Source organism: Monopterus albus, unplaced genomic scaffold (genome assembly GCF_001952655.1).
Source record: "Monopterus albus unplaced genomic scaffold, M_albus_1.0 scaffold22.1, whole genome shotgun sequence".
Taxonomy (NCBI): Eukaryota; Metazoa; Chordata; class Actinopteri; order Synbranchiformes; family Synbranchidae; genus Monopterus; species Monopterus albus.
In genome coordinates, this window is record NW_018127902.1 from 2,442,091 (window position 1) to 2,461,908 (window position 19,818).

The 19,818-nt window shown below is 42.0% G+C and overlaps 1 protein-coding gene across 1 annotated transcript; it reads left to right on the forward strand.

The window, feature by feature from the left end:
- Window positions 1–12,357: 12,357 nt before the first annotated feature.
- Window positions 12,358–18,711, forward strand: LOC109956848 (neuronal pentraxin-1). The gene is made up of 5 exons (XM_020594263.1): window positions 12,358–12,898; window positions 13,252–13,459; window positions 14,236–14,477; window positions 14,794–14,973; window positions 17,438–18,711. The coding sequence occupies exons 1-5, from the start codon at window positions 12,479–12,481 to the stop codon at window positions 17,657–17,659; spliced, it is 1,272 nt and encodes a 423-aa protein (XP_020449919.1). The 5' UTR covers window positions 12,358–12,478; the 3' UTR covers window positions 17,660–18,711.
- Window positions 18,712–19,818: the final 1,107 nt, after the last annotated feature.

Consider the following 19,818-nt stretch of genomic DNA (forward strand, 5'->3'; position numbering starts at 1 on the left):
AAAGTACTCACATTTCTAATGAGGAGCTACCATAGGTTTTCAAATCTGAGACCCCCGCAGAAGAGTATCGACTATTTTTGTGCAGGCATCAACTGTGCAGTTGATAACTGGTGGGAGCTTTCACTGTAGGCTGTGGGTGGGAGCTGTGGTGTCGACTGGCAACCCACTAACTCAATACAATGAATGAATTTTAGTTGCGTTTCTCAAAGCACTGAAACAAACATCTGTAAACTTTAGTGTGTATTTCCAAACCAAGTTCCCTGTTATTTGGGAAGATCTACAGAGAGAGACCAATTGATCCTGTTGAGCCCACAACTGTTTTGGTTCACTCACCATTCTCACAGCTTCTTTTTAATTCAGAGGCAGCTGTTTTTTGTGGAAAAGATCCAGAAACTCACTGGTTCACTCTCACAGCTTCTTTTTAATTCAGAGGCAGCTGTTTTTAGTGAAAAAGCTCCAGAAACTCACAGCACATTACCTACTCAGCACCAGCAATAGACAAAAGAGACAAACTGTCTGATCAACACAGCGGAGCATTTAGCAGCTACAGACAAATATTTCTCTCATTACTGTTACGGCAAGCTGCACACCAAAAGAGCGACTGGACTCAGTAATAGGCAGGACTCCGACTCAGGTCAGAGGAAGATATTTATTTGACAGAGTATGGAAAGGAAAGGAGGTGGCGAGGATCTGACGCGGAAGCTGCCGGCGTTGGTCTTGGGCGTTTGGGGCCGCTGAAATGACTGGACCACTGGAGGAGTCGCCCGGGGTCGGAGGAGAGGTTTTGGCACTGCGTATAGAGCAGAGAAGGAGATTAGGAGAGGGGACAACAGGCAGATGAGGGTGTGATGAAGCAGAGCACAACACAGGTGACCTGTGTTATAGGGGACAGACCACAAACAGTCAATATAGCCCATAAACAGAGGGAAGAGACAGTGAATGTTGGATATTATTTACCCAGTATGTTTGTTAACAAGTTCATATCAGCATAAAAGATGTCCCAAACAGATCCCATGCCTACTTTGTTTGTTAAAATATAAAATAAAAGAAATCTACATAAAAGTGAATTTAGAAGTTCATTGTTAATTATACATCCTGTTTTTACTGCCTTAGCAATAAACCACCATCAAAATGCTGAGAGCATTTGTTGACATTTTAAACTGTAGACTTAAACATCAGTGCAGTATAATCACCTTTATTTGGCCAAGTATGTTACACACACACACAATGAACGTGCTTTGGCTTTATTGACGTGGCCACATTTAACTGAGACGGCCACAGGAAAAAGAAGGCCAAGAAAGAGTTGTGAAGAGAAGGAAGAAAAGAACCAAGACAGTTGGATTTCGATCATAAAGTTTTATCAGCACAGCTTTCAGCAGACAGAGAGAGTTGACAGAGAAGAGGGATTTACAAATGGTCGCTGATTTGAAATTCTGTCTCCTTGACTGATATGTTGTGAATTTATTATACATAGAAGTAGGATAAGGATTCAAACCATTACCCTTTGTGCTTGTAGCTAAATCAGAACGTGTCATACTCCCAGTATGACTGTAACAGCAGCTGGCTAAGCTCAGGATGTCACTGTGTTGCTGTTTTCAGTTATAACAATCAGACAGTTACATCCAGCCACGTTTATACACAAGCCACTGATCAATCTGCTGCGATTGTTGAGACTACTTCTGACCATGAGTTACATTATTTTGATACCCATCGGCTGAATGTGTTGTAGTCTCCAGTAACTTGATCACTTTTTCCTGTCACCCTGGTTTGGCACCTGCTGTTATCATTTAGTCAGACGTCACTCTCATCAGATGTAGCTACATGCAAAAGTGTGTTTTATTCCATTTTAGACATGTTTTTGAATAGCATGTGTCACACATATGATAGAAAATCTTGAGCGGCTAACCATGAAAAACAGCTTCACAAAACTTTTCTGTGGATGTGCAGGACCCGCTTTTATTTCTCTGCTGATATCCACAGCCTGTTCTGGCTGTAAATGTGTTGTGACCACCTGCTGTGTAGTGGAAGTTGCTACACAACTGTGATATTGTACAGCAGACATGAAGCAGGGCACTTAGCTTGGTGAGTTACATAGTTTTAATGCCAGCTGAACTTGTCCACTAACTGGGTCAATTTTACTCGTTACCATGGCTCTGCGGCCGTGGTTTGGCGTTCACAATTGGCTGGGTGGAGCTGAGTGAACAGGAAGATGGAGGGCTGGTTGAAGCAGAGGCGATTGGTTCTAGACACTAGACTAGAGTGTCATGCCAACTTGAAGTACTTCATTTTAATCAATTTAGCTAAATTTTCACCCAACAAAATGAACATTGTCACAAATAATTAATAAATAAACAATATTAACAAGATTAACGAAGGAAACAAACAGTTTGCATTTATTTGTATTTTAGTCGGCTGATGGCGTGTTGGAGACTGCAGGTGGGACGTTTGCGTGAATCCTGAGTCTGCACATGGAGGCTGTGGCTGAGACTGGTTAGCCTAAAAAGTCAGGCAAATCATGAGGGTGCAGCTGGAGGACAAAAACCAATATTCATATCTTGCAGTGCACTTTAGCTGCGGTTTGTTTGTTTAAATCCTTTATGTCTTTTAATGCTACCTTGTGTTTCCTTTATACTTTTGTCTTTAAGCATTTTTATGTGTTATGCATTTTGCTTTGCCTTATGAAAGGTTATACACAAATAAACACGACTCTTCCTGCCTTAAAGGGAGGGGCAGAGGCTACAACTTACAGGCAGCAGCTACAGGGGGGATGCTGAGGATTGTTGCCCAGGATTGAAGGCAGGTTCTGGGGCAGGAGGCTTAATGCTAAGAACAACAAAGCTAAGCACAACAAAAATCATCACACTGTAAAAAACAGCAAAACAAGCTAAACAATTAGGTATTCACCCTCCATTCATGTTCTACCCTTTTTTAAAAACTTTAAAGTTGAGGCCAAAGGTTGTAGGCTGTGGATACAGGTGCTGTCAGAGGCTGGAGATGAAGCTAGGAGGAGCAGGACGTGTCCAGGCAGAGGGTGGTTTACATAAAGGTTGTACCTGGATGTTGATACTGAGAAAGCAACAAAAGTGAGGTTGCACACAACAAACATCACAACATACTGTAAATACAATAAAAATATCCATGTTTCCCTGATAATTGTGCTTTAAAAAGCACTTTGATGTCATCGCTAAATGTCATCTTACCAAGTGTCATGTTATGTCACACTTCAGGCAAAGGATGAGGCAAAGGATGAGGCTGGCTGTCACAGGCTGGAGGTGGAATGAGCAGGTGGGGTCTAATGAAGAGGCTGTCAGAAGCTTCAGGCTGTGACTGGAGCTCTACTGGTGCTGAGAGACTGAATGGTTAAAAAGTTAAAAAATTAAAAGGTTAAGACAGTACACATGAATTTTTAATGATACAACTGCTATTAAAAATGTCAAGTGTTTGAAAACCAAAGTCATATTTAATCATATTTAATCAATTCATTCAGATGTTGGGGATGTGTGAAGCTCTGATTGGAAATTGGGGCTGTTGTTGGCTTTCTCACATATGGGGCTGCAGATGGAGGCAGAGGCATAGTAGTCCAAAAGTGAAACAGTGTGTTCTGTGTTGTAAAGATAGACTTGTTACATTGTTGTTAAATATCATCTTACTGGCAGTAGTTCCAGGTAGAAACTGATGCTGACGGTCAGAGGCTGTAGGAGAAGACTGGGGCTGCAGTCTGTTTCACACAGGTTTACAGCTACAGCTGTTTATATGCAATGTTTGATGATGTGTATGATAAGTATATACTGTAAAAGTGTATTCAAGGTTATGTTTGTACTCAGTGAGGTCAGTGCTTAATGTGTTCATTGTGTTTCAAAAACTAAAAGCAAGTATTGACCTTGTTACAGCAGCCTGCAGGTTTTTGCTGAGTCTGACCGATCCTCCTCCTCTACCTGCGGTATTATCCTCCAAGTATACAGACACAAAACACTGCAACAGCACATGCATGTTAGAATAAAGCCCCACTATGGTAAAAGCAACAAGTTGTGCTGAACAAGTATAAGTAAAACTAAAAGTCCTGCATTCAGAATGATATATTGTATATTATATTATTTGATTATAGCCATTCATGCACTTTAATGATACAAGGCAGGGCTTATTATAATTATGTTACATCCTGCTGGATAGCTTAATGGATAATAATGCACAATCATTTTTTGGATGATTATATTTTATATTCATCAAAATATGCAAACTAGTGACCAGATATGATTTAGCACAGGTTTTACAAATGCAAAATGCACAGAGTGGGGCTCAATGGGGGCTCATGCTCATTTTTTCCGAGCCCCTGTAGTGGATCCATCCGGGCCTGGTGTGCCCAACACCAGCATTACAACAAGGAAAGTTCATCTAGCAGCTTCTCAGAGGAAAACAGATCTTCATTCATTCAGTTCCAGGCTATCTGGTTGTTATCCAGCCTTGGTTAAAGAGAAGGATCAAATGGGTGTTTAGACATTTTAAATAACAGTTAGAAGTAATATAATGGTAGAAATGTTAAGCTGCAACTTTTTTATATAACAGCAAGATGACAACACGCGTTGTTTTTGCTGTTGTACTGTGAAAAATTGAGGCAACCTGCAGAACTTTGTGATAAAGCCACAGTAATGCTTTAAACCCAGCATTTAACTTATAACTGTGATTGACAACTGCACTCTTATTACACAGCTTTGTCAATAATTAGCTTTTAGACATAAATTACCTCTGTGTTCATGCAATTTGTCTCTAATCGCTTGCAGCTTCTCCTGACAAGATAATTGATGGTATCCATTCATTCATGACTGTACAGACATTCTGGAGCACACATCCTCAAGACATGTCTCTCTTTATGCTTAATTAATGAGTTCATATTAGACTACCCGACACCCAGTCAGCTGAATGAATGAATGACTTTTTTGTGCGTCTTTATCCAAGCTAAATGAATGCACGCGCCACTTATTGTGACATTACCTCCCATCTTGCTATTGTTGCCAAAAAATGAGAGAAACACAATTTTCTGGATAGTTACTGGATAAAAATGATCACATTTTTCACTGAATAGGTGTGAACTAAGTGTTGACTGACCTTGACCTTGAGTTTTGAAGTTATGTCTTCAGTAATAGTGATGCCACTTTGTATTTGACAAGGCAGACAACAGAAGGATTTGTCACACTTCAGGGTTGGCTTTCATCACAGACATAGAAAAGACAATTTTTACACACACACACACCCTTGTGCTCATCAATTATAGTGTTCGTATATAGACTTGCATTCATTTCCAGGAGACTTACCCTAACCTTAACCAAAGCCGACACTTGCTCTAATCTTACGCCCTGTCATTTTTGTAAAATCTGACAAATTAGTTGTGTGGTCCAGCCTGTGGTACCTGCAAAGCAGTGTGCTCCCAGCATTCCATCCCCACAAGTATATATAAACAAGGCCACACACACCAGCGAATGAGGACAGCTGTCAGGCTTTGTTCACTGGAGAAGACTGGAGCCACGTGTTCACACTCATTAGCTGAACAAGCCCTCACTACAAATGGGAGGGGCACTTACCATAACAGTGCCTACTTTCCCAAACACACTGAGAGGTGTGGGCAGCTTGGAGTGTCCGGGTCTGAGAGCGAACGAAACAGACCTCTTCAGCTGGATGAAATGTTTTTATATTATGAAAGGTCGAGCACTATTGACCATCATCTGAAAAGGATAGATAGATAGATAGATAGAAAGATAGATAGATAGAATGTCGACTATATTGTATTTGTAAAGCAGATGGGAGAGTGTCAAATGCCCTTGTGTATAAAGTCAAAGGTACATGTTAAAGGGTCTCATGATGATTAATATGATTTGCTTGTGACATCAGGACCCACCAGTTCACTTGTTATTGCTCAAGGTCTTAAAGTATGAGTGAACATACAGAGATCCAGCAGAAAATGTTGCACTCAAGAGTAAAATGTGAGAACTTTTAAGCAGAACTGGCAAATACTGGCTAGAAGGGATTATTATAATATATGGTCCCTAAAGGCACGGCTCCAATGAAATGCAACAGCAGCTGGATTTTATTAGTACTGGGAATTAAACACCTTTCTGGTTATGAAGCAGTGGGCTTGTGAGGACAGATGTACCTACTACAACTGACAACACTCATCAAAAAGTCCTCTGCATCTGTTATTATTCATATACAGTTCATTGCTGCTCCTCTTTTGGTTTGTAGAAACTGTGCAATACAATGCTGAGATCTCTGAGCCTGCTCTAACATTATTAATAATGTAGACTTTATGTAAAAGGTATTCAAAAGAGAATGGGAATGATGATGACAATGGACTTTACATAACAAACTACAGTATGTAGATAATGTGACATCTGACATACGGATAACAACGTATTCTACAGCACACCCCTGAAAAAGAGACACACTTAGAAGACATTCAACACCAAGAGAAAATGTGATTCTGACCATGCTGTGAGACATTAGGCTTCTCCTAATTTGAAAAGAATTTCTTGATAATGAAACAAGAGCAGGTAAATCATTTTGTCATGTTCTATTCACTTGTAAATCAAGAACCCTAAAGTGAACCTCTTTGTAAACTAGGTTTACGTCAGCTTCAGTCCAAAATTAATTTCCTTCTGAGAGAAACAACCTGTCACACGGGGGGGCCGTGGCAGAGAAGGTTGTGTTTTGGGAGACTCTTTAGTCAGTGGATGTAATTGAGAGGGGATGTGCAGAGAGCTCATGCTCCCTATTAGTCACTTCCACTCCAGACCATTCTGCTTTACAGAGTTTCATCTTCACAATGTTATTGAGTCCTAAAACACACCTGCTCCCACAGTGCAACAGCTTTGCTCTGTTATAGTAAGTGGTCTGACTTTTCTTAAAGACTGTGAGCTCTGTGGATTCATTATAACACTGAGGCTTAATGTTTAGACAGACAGATAGACAGACAGACAAACAGATAGATAGATAGAATAGGTAGAAATTCTGGTGTTGCAGTAGGAAGACAAGGAATTGTACAAGGATACACATATAAGTGTGTTTTGAGAAAGCACTTCCCCTGACAAGAGCAAAGGCTCTTTCATCTCTAGTTACCATCGATGATCTATGACCAGCCAGGAGATCTTTACCATGAGAGATGATGAGCTCAGAAATATAATCTGGAGCAAGATCTTGTTCAGCCTTGAACATTGTTATGTCGTGTATAGAATTAACTCACAGGGAGAATCACTGCAGTGCCAATCATCATTTATTGAACAATATATTGTAAGGTTAATTCAGAGGGAGAGAAACAGAATCACCTGGAGTTGTGGATCTCTGCAGAGTTTGGGGTCTTTGTCTGTCTTCTCAAGTCCCCCCAAATGCACCCACACGCTCGTCAAGTCTGAGTCTGTCTTATCAGCCTTGCAGCTGATTATATAGCCCTTTCTACTTCTTGAACCTCCTGCATCATGTCAATCTGGACATCTAGCGGGCCCCCTCCCTTCTCACTCCGCGGTTCTGGGAAGCCCCTAGAATTGCCTACAGGACGCTGGAGCCCATGTTTATGAAGAGGATCCTCACAAAAGTTTATCTCTGACCATACTTAGCCCTGTGCTGGTTAGCAGTAAATCAGACTCCAGACAAAATATGTAATCAAACAGCATGTAGCTCATATTTGGTATCAGCTTGTGTGTGTGTGTGAGAGCTGAGTGGTCATTAAGTTCATGTGAGTTGAGTTTATGTAAGTGATCAAAATATTCCCTGTTTACTTAGAATGTAGCTAACACTGGCCTAATAAGTATAAACTATATTAAGTTTGTTTTTACCACTGCAAACACCGCTTAACAGTTCAACACAGATCTTTCTTTGTGAACAGTTATTAAAAATTTAAATGACAAAAAAGACATCTTTTGTTTAAGTGAAGAAATTGAGACTTTACAGTCTTCTTAACTTGAGGATGGAAACCTAGGTCAGAGTCAACCAGTGCTCCTAGACTGATAGCAACAGGTTGGACCATATATGCAGACATGTGTCACAGGGTGTTCAAACTGTACTGAGGCCTTTAACAGGCCTTTACAGTTGATTCTGCTTAAAACTACATCATAAATCTATGAAGATGTGAATCCTCTTACCAAAATCTTACAGTGCTGCAAACATAAGTGCTTGAAGCAACTAAGATGCCTCTTGTTTTCATGTCTTTGACACAGGCTGCTGAGTCATGTTTTATTTATTCCAATGTTAATCTTGGACTCGTTTTGGTTGCAAACTTGTCGAGGCAAAGGCCTAATGGGGAAAATATTATTTCTGGACAGCATCCAGCCAGCACTGTTGTAGTGAAACATTAATGTGCAGACTCTGGAGGATTGTCATGAGGTAGCTTAGCACCTAGAGAAATGTGTAATGCCACCAGGTTTGTTTATGTCACTTTGGGTTTTAATGAGAGAGAAATAATGAATCTCTGGTGGAGCTGGACATCAATAAAAAACAATGTCCCCACCACAAATTGATTATGAATATGAAACCGAAGGTCAAGACGTGTGACCCATATACATTTATGGACATGTAAAGTGAAATAATGCACCTATATGAAGCTGCTGACAGGTGTATGACTTAAAACTACTGCTCATAAGGCTGTAGGACTGTCTGTGTGCATTTCTTTCTGCTGTATTCAATTCCCCCACTTGCTCATGCCATTCCCAGTGGGAACACATGTATGGCAGGAGACTGTTCCACAGATCAGGCGTCCATTTGGACAAGTCTCTCCTTACTCCCCCTTCATCTCCCTCTCTTCAAATGGAGGCATTAGTGCAGCGGAGACGGTGGGTGCTGCTGTGCCGAGGCTTCAGTTGCCTTGCAGCACATGTGAATTCTCAGCAGTCAGAAGCTGAAGAGGTAAGGTGCACACAGAGGGAGAAGTCAAGCTTACTTTATGGAAGCTGGACAGAACAAACAAGGCTAGCAAGCTGACAATTAAAAGTGCAGCTGTAGAAAGACAATAAAATGGGATTCTGATCAAAGAAAAGAAGGATAAAGAGTTTGGAAATGTGGTACAGAAGTGTATATAAAACAACAATTTGTTTGTGTTATATGTCAAGACAAACCATATATCTAACATACTTCAGCCCCACTCTGCAGCTTCTCTCTCTGCTACCACAGATAAATAAGCAAGCAGTTTGCTGCCAGTGTGTGAAATGGTTCTTATCTATCTCTGCCATTAAAGAGTGGGTTCTATTAAAAAGCTTTGCATTATTCAGTGAGCCAGAGAGACTGATCATTATGGATTTCAGACCTTTTCCACACCAGTCCCTGGAGTCCAGCTCGGCCTGCCAGTTGATGCATGCACAGATCTGACCTTGTGCTCTGGACTCCCTGAACTCTGGAGTGGGACGGCTAAGCTCGAGGCTGTGCATATTCCCTGCCAAACATAAAGGAAGAACTTATCAAAATCTAGCTACAAAACAGTCCCACCAGCCAACTTAGCTTTCAGGAAGACAGAATGGGTTTATAAAAATAAAATCGACCTTAACAATAGGCCTGCAAGACTGTCATGGCTTCTGAATTTTCTGGCAACAAATTACATTAGTTACACTGCGGAAGGTTCAGTAAAAGCCGATTGATATCTAACGCTATTTTTCTCAGTGTTAGAGCAGACTAAGTGGCAGACACCCAGTGAGAATGAGAGAAAACATGGCAGAACACATGGAACTGCAGAACCTTTTATGAGTCGAAAAGGAGATTAACATTGAATGGACATATGTGGCAAGCTGCTCATCTCTTACTGTAACCTGACTTCATCAAAGGTGACCTGTGTCCCTGTTGAGCGCTGTTCAACTTAACACTAACATTCAATTCTGCACGTCAGAAGCATTCCATGCAAGTCCTGGGCCCCTACGATTAGACTCTGCCATTAACCGTTAGTTAAATCCCTTGTTTTTCTGCCTATGGCTTGGCACTTTGCTGATTACCATGCACTGGATCAATAATTAAACGAATTAAAGCAGACTGCTGGGTCAATCTTTATTCCATATTAACCAGCGGCTGCCACAACGTCTTGCACAAGCTAGTTTTGAAATTCAACAGAACAAAATGAAAGGCTTGTTAATAATGTTTGGACTGTGGATTTGTTCCCTGTTTGATGGCGCAGCTTTCCATAGTGCCCTGCCACACATGGGAGGGAGAAGTCATTTGTTTCAGAGCAGGCGGTAGCTCTTCAGCTGGCAGCAAACCTGTGACTTTTATAAAAAGACTCCACTGTGGGACAAATGGCGCAGTGGCTGATGACTGTGAATATGTCCTACTGTTACTGGCAGACGTGGAAAAAGACAATGACATTCAGTTGAGAGATTCAGATTGAATTTTATGGTGCAAATTTTAGAAGGGAAATGTTACAGTTACACCACTTTTTAAGCAACAGAAATACACAGCAAAATGTATTAAAAGTGTGCTTACTTGCTTTTCCAAATTAATATGCGTCAGATTTTAATATAACCTTTGTTTTATTTGAAAAAAACTGACTATAAGCTTCTACTGTTATAGCCTAGGAGATTTCTCACCTGCATCCAATTTGAAAACGTGAACTTGTTTGTTGGTACTGGGAAAGGCTCCACATACACTGTTTGACATAATGGTTCCTTTTTGGCTCATGATAGACTAGTGGTTAGGGCGCAGCGCTCTTGCCGCTGTGGCCCGAGTTTGAGTCAGCGTTGCATCAGGAAGGGCATCCGACGTAAAACACGTGCCAAATGTCAACATGCTGTGGTGACCCCTAACGGGAAAAACACAAAAGTGACATTCACTCTTAACAGTTATGAGTTCAGGACCTTATCACTTATTACATAACTACAACTGGTGAGAAAGCAGTGACATCTCCTTCTCAAACAGCTTCATTTTAATAGTTGTAGAGACACATGAAAGTAAAAGCCAGTACTTCACACCACAGAGCCAAGTTTAAAGAATATTTAGGGGAAAAACAACTTGTGCTGCAGAAAAAATATGGTTTTGTATTACTGTTTCCAGACAGCTGTGTATTCTTTGTCAGTCATTGCCATCACTAGAGGTTTATTATCCTATAATGATCTGTGTCAGAGTGCTGGAGCTCTCCTCTCCCTGTGTATCTTATTTATTAATGCCTGAGCTCTGGGGTAGTTCCATCACATTATGTTTATTTATCTGGAAACATTTTACTTTCCTTTTGGTGCCTCGCTGTTGTAGTGGTTAGAAATAACACAACTATCAGCACATCAGAAAAGCCCAAACAGGCTTTGTGGGCTGCAGCAGCGCCTTTAGTGTGCTTCTTCTTCTTCTTTTGATCTTTAACAGTCTGTTTCTCTTCAAACAACCCTGTTCATTCAAACACCTCTAAGATACCCCCCCGCCCTACCAAAAAAAAGCACATTTAAACACATGCAAACAAATAAACAAACATATTGACCATTTTACAGGTGCAAAGTGAGAAAACACAACACACAACCAAATCAGAAGCCCTAAGGCCACCTTAGTAACCTCACTGGCAAGCAAATGCTGTAGACCTTGTCAGCTACAATTTTTCCACAGGATGTGCGATTTTACGGCGTGAGAGCGCGTATGACCGAGAGACACACTTGTGTGAAGAATAGACAGGGGCTTTAAGGTGGACCAACATACTCTCCACAGTGTCTGCCCTGCGCATTCTGAATCAAGGTTACAAAACCAGTTTCCCATATGAAGCCCGAAGATGGAAGGTAACTTATTACATCTATTCAAGTACTGTACCTTATTTAAAGTGATCCTCTGTAACTTTAGTTGGCCACAGGTGTGGCAATGAGGCAGCTAAAGGCTGATAGACAATGCTAAAATGTAACCTAAGGATAACAAAAGTGAACTGACTATCTGGGTTTTGTTTCAAGATACAGGCGCCTATTTTTTTAGTTTTTAATTAAAGGCAATTTCAATTTTCTTACTGCACTGAAAATGAGATTTTAGGACTCATTCACGCAGCCCAGCACTTTATGATGCACTGTATCAATGATATTCTGTAATATTCTGGATGCAATTTGCAGTTTAGCATATTGTGTAACCACGTTTTGCTGATAATCTTTGCTTTTACGTACAATAAATATAACTGTGTGATCTGAACTCCTGTGACACATCTGCTTGAGTCATATAAAGAAGTGATACCAGGATGTGAACTGGTCTGCATCATGCCATTTCCATCCAACGGGCTATAGATTTTCTCCACGCTTTCCTTTTTTACATACAGTCTTGTTCTCTGCTACAGTCGAAACTGGCCGAAGCAAATAGTGAGTACGACCTTAAATAAGGGGCTGGACTCTGTAGGTACAGCAGAACCCGCTGCCTCCCTTCAGTGATGCAGTGAACCTGCGCTACCTTCTGTCCGCTATATAAAGTGCGCACAGCGGCCAGAGCTCCCAGCCTTAGTGGACAGCTCCGTGGTGCTGAAACCTCAGAGACACCACTCATCAAGCCACTGCACACGGCTGGAACCATGGCCGGACTCTGGTGGAAACTTTGTTTACTTTGTTGCCTGGTTGTTATGGAGAGCTCCGCGCAAGACTTCGGACAAACGCAGTTTATTTGCACGTCGGTACCCAAGGATATGGACTTGTGCACGGCTACGATGCAGAACAGCGGGCCGGCGGAGGACATGAAGACCACGGTGATGCAGCTAAGGGAAACCGTGCTGCAGCAAAAGGAGACCATTATGAACCAAAAGGAGACAATCAGGGAACTAACGTCCAAGTTGAGCCGCTGCGAGAGTCAGAGCTTCCCGGCGGCGGCGGGACCCGGTGGGAGGCGGCCGGGGTCGAAGAACACGATGGGTGATGTGTCCCGGGGCACCACGGAAACTCTGGCCCAGTTGGGACAGACTTTACAGACGCTCAAACAGAGACTGGAGAACCTAGAGGTAGGCAAGTCCAGAAGAGCAGTGGTGACCAGGTCACAAGTTAATTAAGTTAGCTGGTTGTTAATGAGTGTTAGACCCGTAGCACAGTGCGGCGGCTTCTTAGAGCCGCATGTGCTTTAGTATCTTAAGTCTTTTTCATGACAGTCAGAGATAAGCATCGTGTAAAGTAAACCAAGTGCGGGGTAGCTGCCTTTTGCATAATGAGACACAAAGCATAAACACCAACAGATAGTAGGGGTAGGGCAGGCCTATACGATTCTAATGGGACAGAGCAAACGTGTCAGGGAGTTTAGCAGTGGAAGTCTTCCCTGTTCTGCTTTAACCCAGTGCCTGTCTCCCTCTGCCCGATGCAGCAATACAGCCGAGGGAACAACACCGCGCAGGCGAACAGCCTGAAAGATCTGCTTCAAAACAAGATAGACGACATGGAGAAACAGGTTCTGTCCCGGGTCAACACGTTAGAGGAGACCAAGCCGGGCTCCAAGAATGACAGCGAGCAGCGGAACAGAGTCGAGAGCACTCTCACCTCTCTGCACCACCGGATCACAGACTTGGAGAAAGGTGCGTTTGGATTTCAGAACGCAAAGCGCTTGAAACTGATCAGCTCAATGTTGCTTTGACGGCACTGAATGTGGCTCAGTGGGATTTCTCAACATAATTAGATCAAATTCAGTTGGTTTTTAAGGTCAGGAGCGCCTCAGCCATAAGACCCAAAGACAAAAATCTTCATTGTTAGGCTACAGCACTAATGTAGTGCCGCAACCATCACGTTGCGCACAGATAGTGTGAGCGAGGGGATGAGAGCTGCATTGTTTTGCATATCTCAAGACCCTTTTAATTCACCGAGTTTATGCCTTTCACGACCAAAACCCGGCTGTCAAACTTCCATATGAGCCTCTATGCAAAGGTTACTTTCCCCCCAGAGGTCAGAGGCAGGGAAAGTGTGCAGGGTGCGCCTGGCACTGGCGCGTTTTGGGTCATCAAAAGCTTGTTCAGCTTTCAACACGTGCAAATGCGCGTGCGTATGATGCATGTGTGAGAGAGAGCGGAGAGGGAGAAGACAGAGCCCGCCTACAAACAGGCAACAGGCAGCAAATGCTTGTAAAAACCATGTCTAATATAAGATCAGATGGGATAGCGGTAATTGAAACAGTGGGAAATAAATAAGCTGTTTTTCTACCATTGTAAATTTCTCGTTCTTTTTCATGGGCTCAAGTCTGCAAAAAATACAGGCTATGCAAGTTTATTAAGGTTTACCATAGTTCTGAGAAAAATAGTTTCTAAAGGCTATATTAAAATAACTATACTTAAAAGAAAGAAATTAATCTCATTTACAGGCAAAGACACCAGGCCAACAGATAGGTTCCAGCTCACCTTCCCCTTGAGAACCAACTACATGTATGCAAAAGCCAAGAAGAGCCTCCCTGAGATGTATTCATTCACCGTGTGTCTGTGGATCAAGTCCAACGCCTCGCCTGGGGTGGGGACGCCCTTCTCCTATGCTGTCCCGGGTCAGTCCAATGAGCTGGTCCTGATCGAGTGGGGGAACAACCCTATGGAGATTCTCATTAATGACAAGGTAATGGCAACATTATAATGATAGATAAAGACAGATTTATTATCATTGTGGCCTTTTTGCATTTATATACATACTGTGTGAATATGTGGAATAACTTACAGCGACTGCAACAGTTCTAAGATTTTGTGCCTAAATGAGTAAGAGTAACCTGAAAACTTTTCTGTGCCAGGCCTGGAAATGGAATAAAAATAGGTGTTAAGGTGAGCAACAGGAGGCCTATGAGTTTTCTGGTGGGAGGTGACTCTGTTACTAAGGTGTGAATGAGGGATTATTAACTGGAGAGAAAGATGTGACTCCGTTTCTGTCTCTGCTGCAGGTTGCAAAGCTTCCATTCCTCATCAATGATGGAAAATGGCACCACCTCTGCATCACGTGGACCACCCGGGACGGGTTGTGGGAGGCCTTCCAGGATGGAGTGCTGCGAGGCAGTGGGGAAAATCTGGCACCGTACCACCCCATCAAACCGGAGGGAGTGCTGGTCCTGGGACAAGAGCAGGTGGAGACACATTTTCAAATCATGACTAGTGTGCTTAAATCCCCCATATAGTGCACCTGGAAAGAGTCCTAAGCCAATTATGAATTTAAATGTAAAAAGAGAGTTAAAGCAGAAATAATTATTAAATGAGACTATGGCGACTTTGAAGAGATGGCCAGTAAAGGCAGTGGGTTTTTTTTTTTTTTACAGAGGAAATAAGTGTGTTGCTCACAACAACATGCTGTTATAAATTCTTCTCTGATGAGATAATGCTGTAATATAGGCCAGAGTATGGATGTATTATGAAACAATGGGCCCCAGGACACACACACACACTTAATTCTAGGTGCAAGACTCATAGTTAGTACAGTGAGGACCAAAAATAGTGTCCATCCTGCATTTCTGTCAGATAACGCACCACTTCACCTAGAAAATTGTTGCAATCACAAATTCTTTGTTATTGTCATGTTTTTCTTTTGTTTGTATTGCAACAAAACAAAAAACAGAGGGAAAAAGCCAAATCTGATACCTTCCACATAGAACTCCAGAAATGGACTGGACAGAATTACTGACACCCTCAACTTAATATTTGGTAGCACACCCTCTGGACAAAATAACTGAAATCAATCTCCATCAATGAGTTTCTTTCACTTCTCTACTGGAGTTTTGGACCACTCTTCTTTTGCCAACTGCTCCAGGTCTCTCAGATCTGAAGGGTTCCTTCTCCCAGCTGCTGTTCTGAGACCTCTCCACAGATTCTCTATGGGGTTTAGATCTGGACTCATTGCTGGCCACTTCAGAACTCTCCAGCTCATTGTCTGAAACCATTTCTGGTGCTTTTTGAAATCTGCTTTGGGTCATTGTCCTGCTGTAAGACCCATGACCTCTGATGGAGACCCAGCTTTCTGACGTTGGGCCCCAGAATTCATTGGTAGCCTTCAGATTTCATAATGCCATACACACAGTCAAGACACCCAGTGCCTGAAGCAGCAATGCGACCCCAAAACATCAGTGAAGCTTCACCATGTTTGACTGTAAGGACCATGTTCTTTTCTTTGAAGGCCTCATTTTGTTTTCTGAAAACAGTAGAATGATGTGCTCGACCAAAAAGCTCTATTATAGTCTCATCTGTCCACAGGACATTCTCCCAGAAGGACTTTGGCTTTCTCAGGTAAGTTCTGGCAAACTCCAATCTAGCTGTTTTATGTTCCTGTGTCAGTGGTGGGTCTCCCTGGGTCTCCTACCACAGCATCCCTTGTCATTCAAATGGCAACAGACAGTGTGAGCTGACACTGTTGCACCCTGTGCCTGTAGGTCAGCTTGAATTTGTTTGGAAGTTGATTGAGGTTTATCTACCATTGGAACAATCCTCCATTGCAACCTGTCATGTATTTTTCTCTTTTGTCCACATCCAGGGAGATTAGCTACAGCACCATGGGCTGTAAATGTCCTGACAATGTTGTGCACAGTGGACACAGGAACAGGAACAGCCAGATCTCTGGAGATGGACTTGGAGCCTTGAGATTGTCCATGTTTTTCCACTATTGTGGTTCTCAAATCCTCAGACAATTCTTTGCTCTTCTTTCTTTTCTTCGTGTTCAGTGTGGTCGACATGACACCAAGGTTGAGTCAACTTTTCTCCATTTTAACTGGTTGCCAGTGTGATTTCTATGTTGCCAGCACCTGTTGGTTGTTACGGGGGAGTATCATTACAAATTAAAGGTGCATCACATCCTTCAAATACAACTGTTTCTGATGATTTTGAAAAGGTGTCAATAATTCTGTCCAGTCCAGTTTTGGAGTTCTGTGTGGACTGTATCAGATTTGGCTTTTTTCTCTGCTTTTTGTGTTGTTCCAATACAAAAAGAAGCAACAAACATGAGAATAACAAGGAATTTGTTATTGCAACAATTTTCTGGGAGAAGTGGTGATTTATCTGACAGAAATGCAGGAGTGCTGATATTTTTGGTCCAGACTGTAGGTTAATCTGTAGTCAGGTGGTGCCTTCTTGTGGTTGTTTTATGTCCCTTTGTCATCGTTTTGCATTGCTTTGTGTCTGTTTTAGCCATTTTGTGTAAATTTTTATCAACTTTGGATCTCTTTCTTGCACCTATTTTTACTTGTTTTGTGTCTATTTTTGTGGTTCTGCATGTATTTGTAGTCTTTTTGCTGTCTACAGGGTCTTTTCTGTTTTTTTAAGATCTTTTTTGTCGTTTTTTTTACTAATTTTGAATCTCTTTAGTTGTTTTGCATCTATATTTTCAAATGTTGTGGTTTTTGTTTTTATTTTGTATTAATTTGATGGCCTTCCCAACAAAAAAGTTAAAAGCCTTTTCTGGGTTTTGTGGTCTGGGGCTCCCTGACCCATTGGGTCCCTTGGGCTTGTGCCTGGCTGTTCACTAATCCATCCATGAGCCTGAGGAGACTTCCATTCAAGCTTTAATGTTCCTCTGCAGCACTGACATTCATTTGTCTCATTCCACAGGATACATTGGGAGGAGGTTTTGATGCGACACAAGCTTTTGTTGGTGAGCTAGCACACTTGAATATCTGGAATAGAAAGCTTTCTGCCGCTGAGATCTACAACTTGGCAACCTGCAACAGCAAAGCACAGGCTGGCATCGTCTTCTCCTGGACGGAGAGCAACATCGAAATATTTGGCGGCACAACCAAATGGACCTTTGAGCCTTGCCGTTCACTCAACTGAACTGCATTTCACTGTTCAAGAAAGGCCTCTTTGTATTTCTGAGCTTTTGTCATTCTTGTCTTCATTTGACGTTTGTTAGAGACTGTTTGAGTTGTTGGTAAGCTTAAATCTGGGATTTCTATCATTCTTAGGTATTTATGTGCAAAACAACCCTTTTCATCTTGAGGAAAAAAAATCTAGTTCTTCTTGGGAAACCTCAGTGAGAAAGTATTGGTATCTGTTGCTCCTTTTTTCTGGGACATTCATTTAAAAGTGCACCTAAACTTTTCCTTTTGGCTTATTTCATCTTGGACTGGCAGCTGGCAATCGGCGCCTTATGTCTGGACAATTCACAGTTTAAAGTGAGGAATTACATAACCGCCCCCACTCCCTTCCCCCTGGATAGTGGGAGATTACGCTGTCCGTCCAATTCTTGTCAGTGTTTGGCGCTGTGAAGTGATGTCTGATGCGGTTTGGCTCCCTGCAAACTCCTCCACCTCCATCCCCAACGCCCCCACTCTGCTCCACCCTTCCGGAACTTGCACTGTGACTGAAGAAGAGAACGCCTGGAGAGGAGGGCATATGCTGAAGGACACTGCAAAGTCAGACTGTGGTACAAGTCCATTTGTAGTCGCTGTTCGCTTCAAGTGTTTCTGTAAGAATGTCGTTAACTTGCCAACATTGCTACAAAGTCTGGGTGCCTTGGGCTGGTACAAGTATTCAGCACATTTAGTATGTTTTCAGTTGCATATTCAATGTTTATCGGTTTCTGTTTTTTCTTTCTTCTGAGCTGGGTTGAGTTTCTTGTTCTTCTGGTAAATGTTATTTAATTACACTTTGTTAACTGACATGATGTGTTTTGGCAGGTGTTTGTACTACTCTGTATTAGGAATGTTACAGTATCTGTATAGTAACAGCATGAATGACAGAGTGCTGTGGAAGCATTGTTGAAATCTGCTTTACTATCTTCTCTGGGTCTGGGTTTTTTACTGTATTGTTATATGCTCCAAGCATGGCAAAACTGAGAGATGAAGAATTTAATTTTTGTAATAAAATTGTGATACTTAATGTCACACTGCATTCCCAGCTTCGGTTATGTGCATCTGATGGTGCGGTTATAACAGAGGGAAAGGAATGTGAGAGCAAGTGTCTACAGGGCAGAGAACCACTGCCATTTATACCTTGTCATACAGTAAAGAGGAGGAGCTAATTGCCAGAAAAGGGAAATGTCCAAAGGCAGTGAAGGTCATGAAGCGAGGGCTTCAGGAAAGGAATCAAACTATGTGGGTGCCTGTGTGCAGGGACTCATTTTAAGCTGACTGCAGAAGAACCCTGACTGACTGCAGAACCCTCTCCCTGCTTTATTGTTGCTGCTGTGAGGTGTGATGCCTGCACCACAGACAGTGAAGCTGTCAGAGGAGAAAAGTGCCTAGTCATATCAGCCTTTCAGCGATCTAGCTCAAGTGAGAGCAGCCTAAAGTAAAACCACTCTCAATATGCGCTTATGGCATGCTCCTGTGTAGCGTCAAACGTTTATATCAGAGACATGTCACTGGTGACAGTCCTGCATTTAAAGTAGACAATCTGTTATTCAAGCATCAAGAGGTGAAAGCAATATGTCAGTTTTATAAGGGAGGCCAGCTTGAGATAATTTACTGAGACATTTCAGAAAAGCTCTTCACATAGGGCAGCTGTTTATTTTTTATTATTTTCTTCATCAAGAGAACCCCTAGGGTCTCAAGTGTCTATTATATCATGTCATTTCAGATCTTACACATCACACTGTTTTATCTAAAGAAGTTTCACTCCTCTGTGTTTAGCTTGTATATAAATTCACCGAGTCTTGAATGAAATATTTCTGGGGAAAGATGTAGGTCCTCAGGATGTGTGTGGAATACATTTTTGTCTTAAGCTTGACCCTAAAGTAGGCATTCTCTATTTGTCCTTAACAAGCTGAAACCTCAGCTGCCAACATGCCTTAACATTTAAAAGGTTTTTAACTCTATCACACCAACAGAAACTATTTCAATGTTTAAATTCAGCTGCTTCCAAGCTTCATTCAACGGCAACTACGCGTCAACTTCAACTGACAGTTCAGTAGCTGTCACTACTTACTTACCAGCTGGCATGCATGAACTTTGACTGAAATTTCAATTGCTTTCATTGTATATACACTTCAA

Coding starts and splice junctions, on each gene's coding strand:
- LOC109956848 (XM_020594263.1), top strand. CDS start 12,479: ATGGCCGGACTCTGGTGGAAACTTTGTTTACTTTGTTGCCTGGTTGTT. Junction 12,899..13,251: donor AGAGACTGGAGAACCTAGAG/GTAGGCAAGTCC, acceptor TGCCCGATGCAG/CAATACAGCCGAGGGAACAA. Junction 14,974..17,437: donor TGGTCCTGGGACAAGAGCAG/GTGGAGACACAT, acceptor CTCATTCCACAG/GATACATTGGGAGGAGGTTT.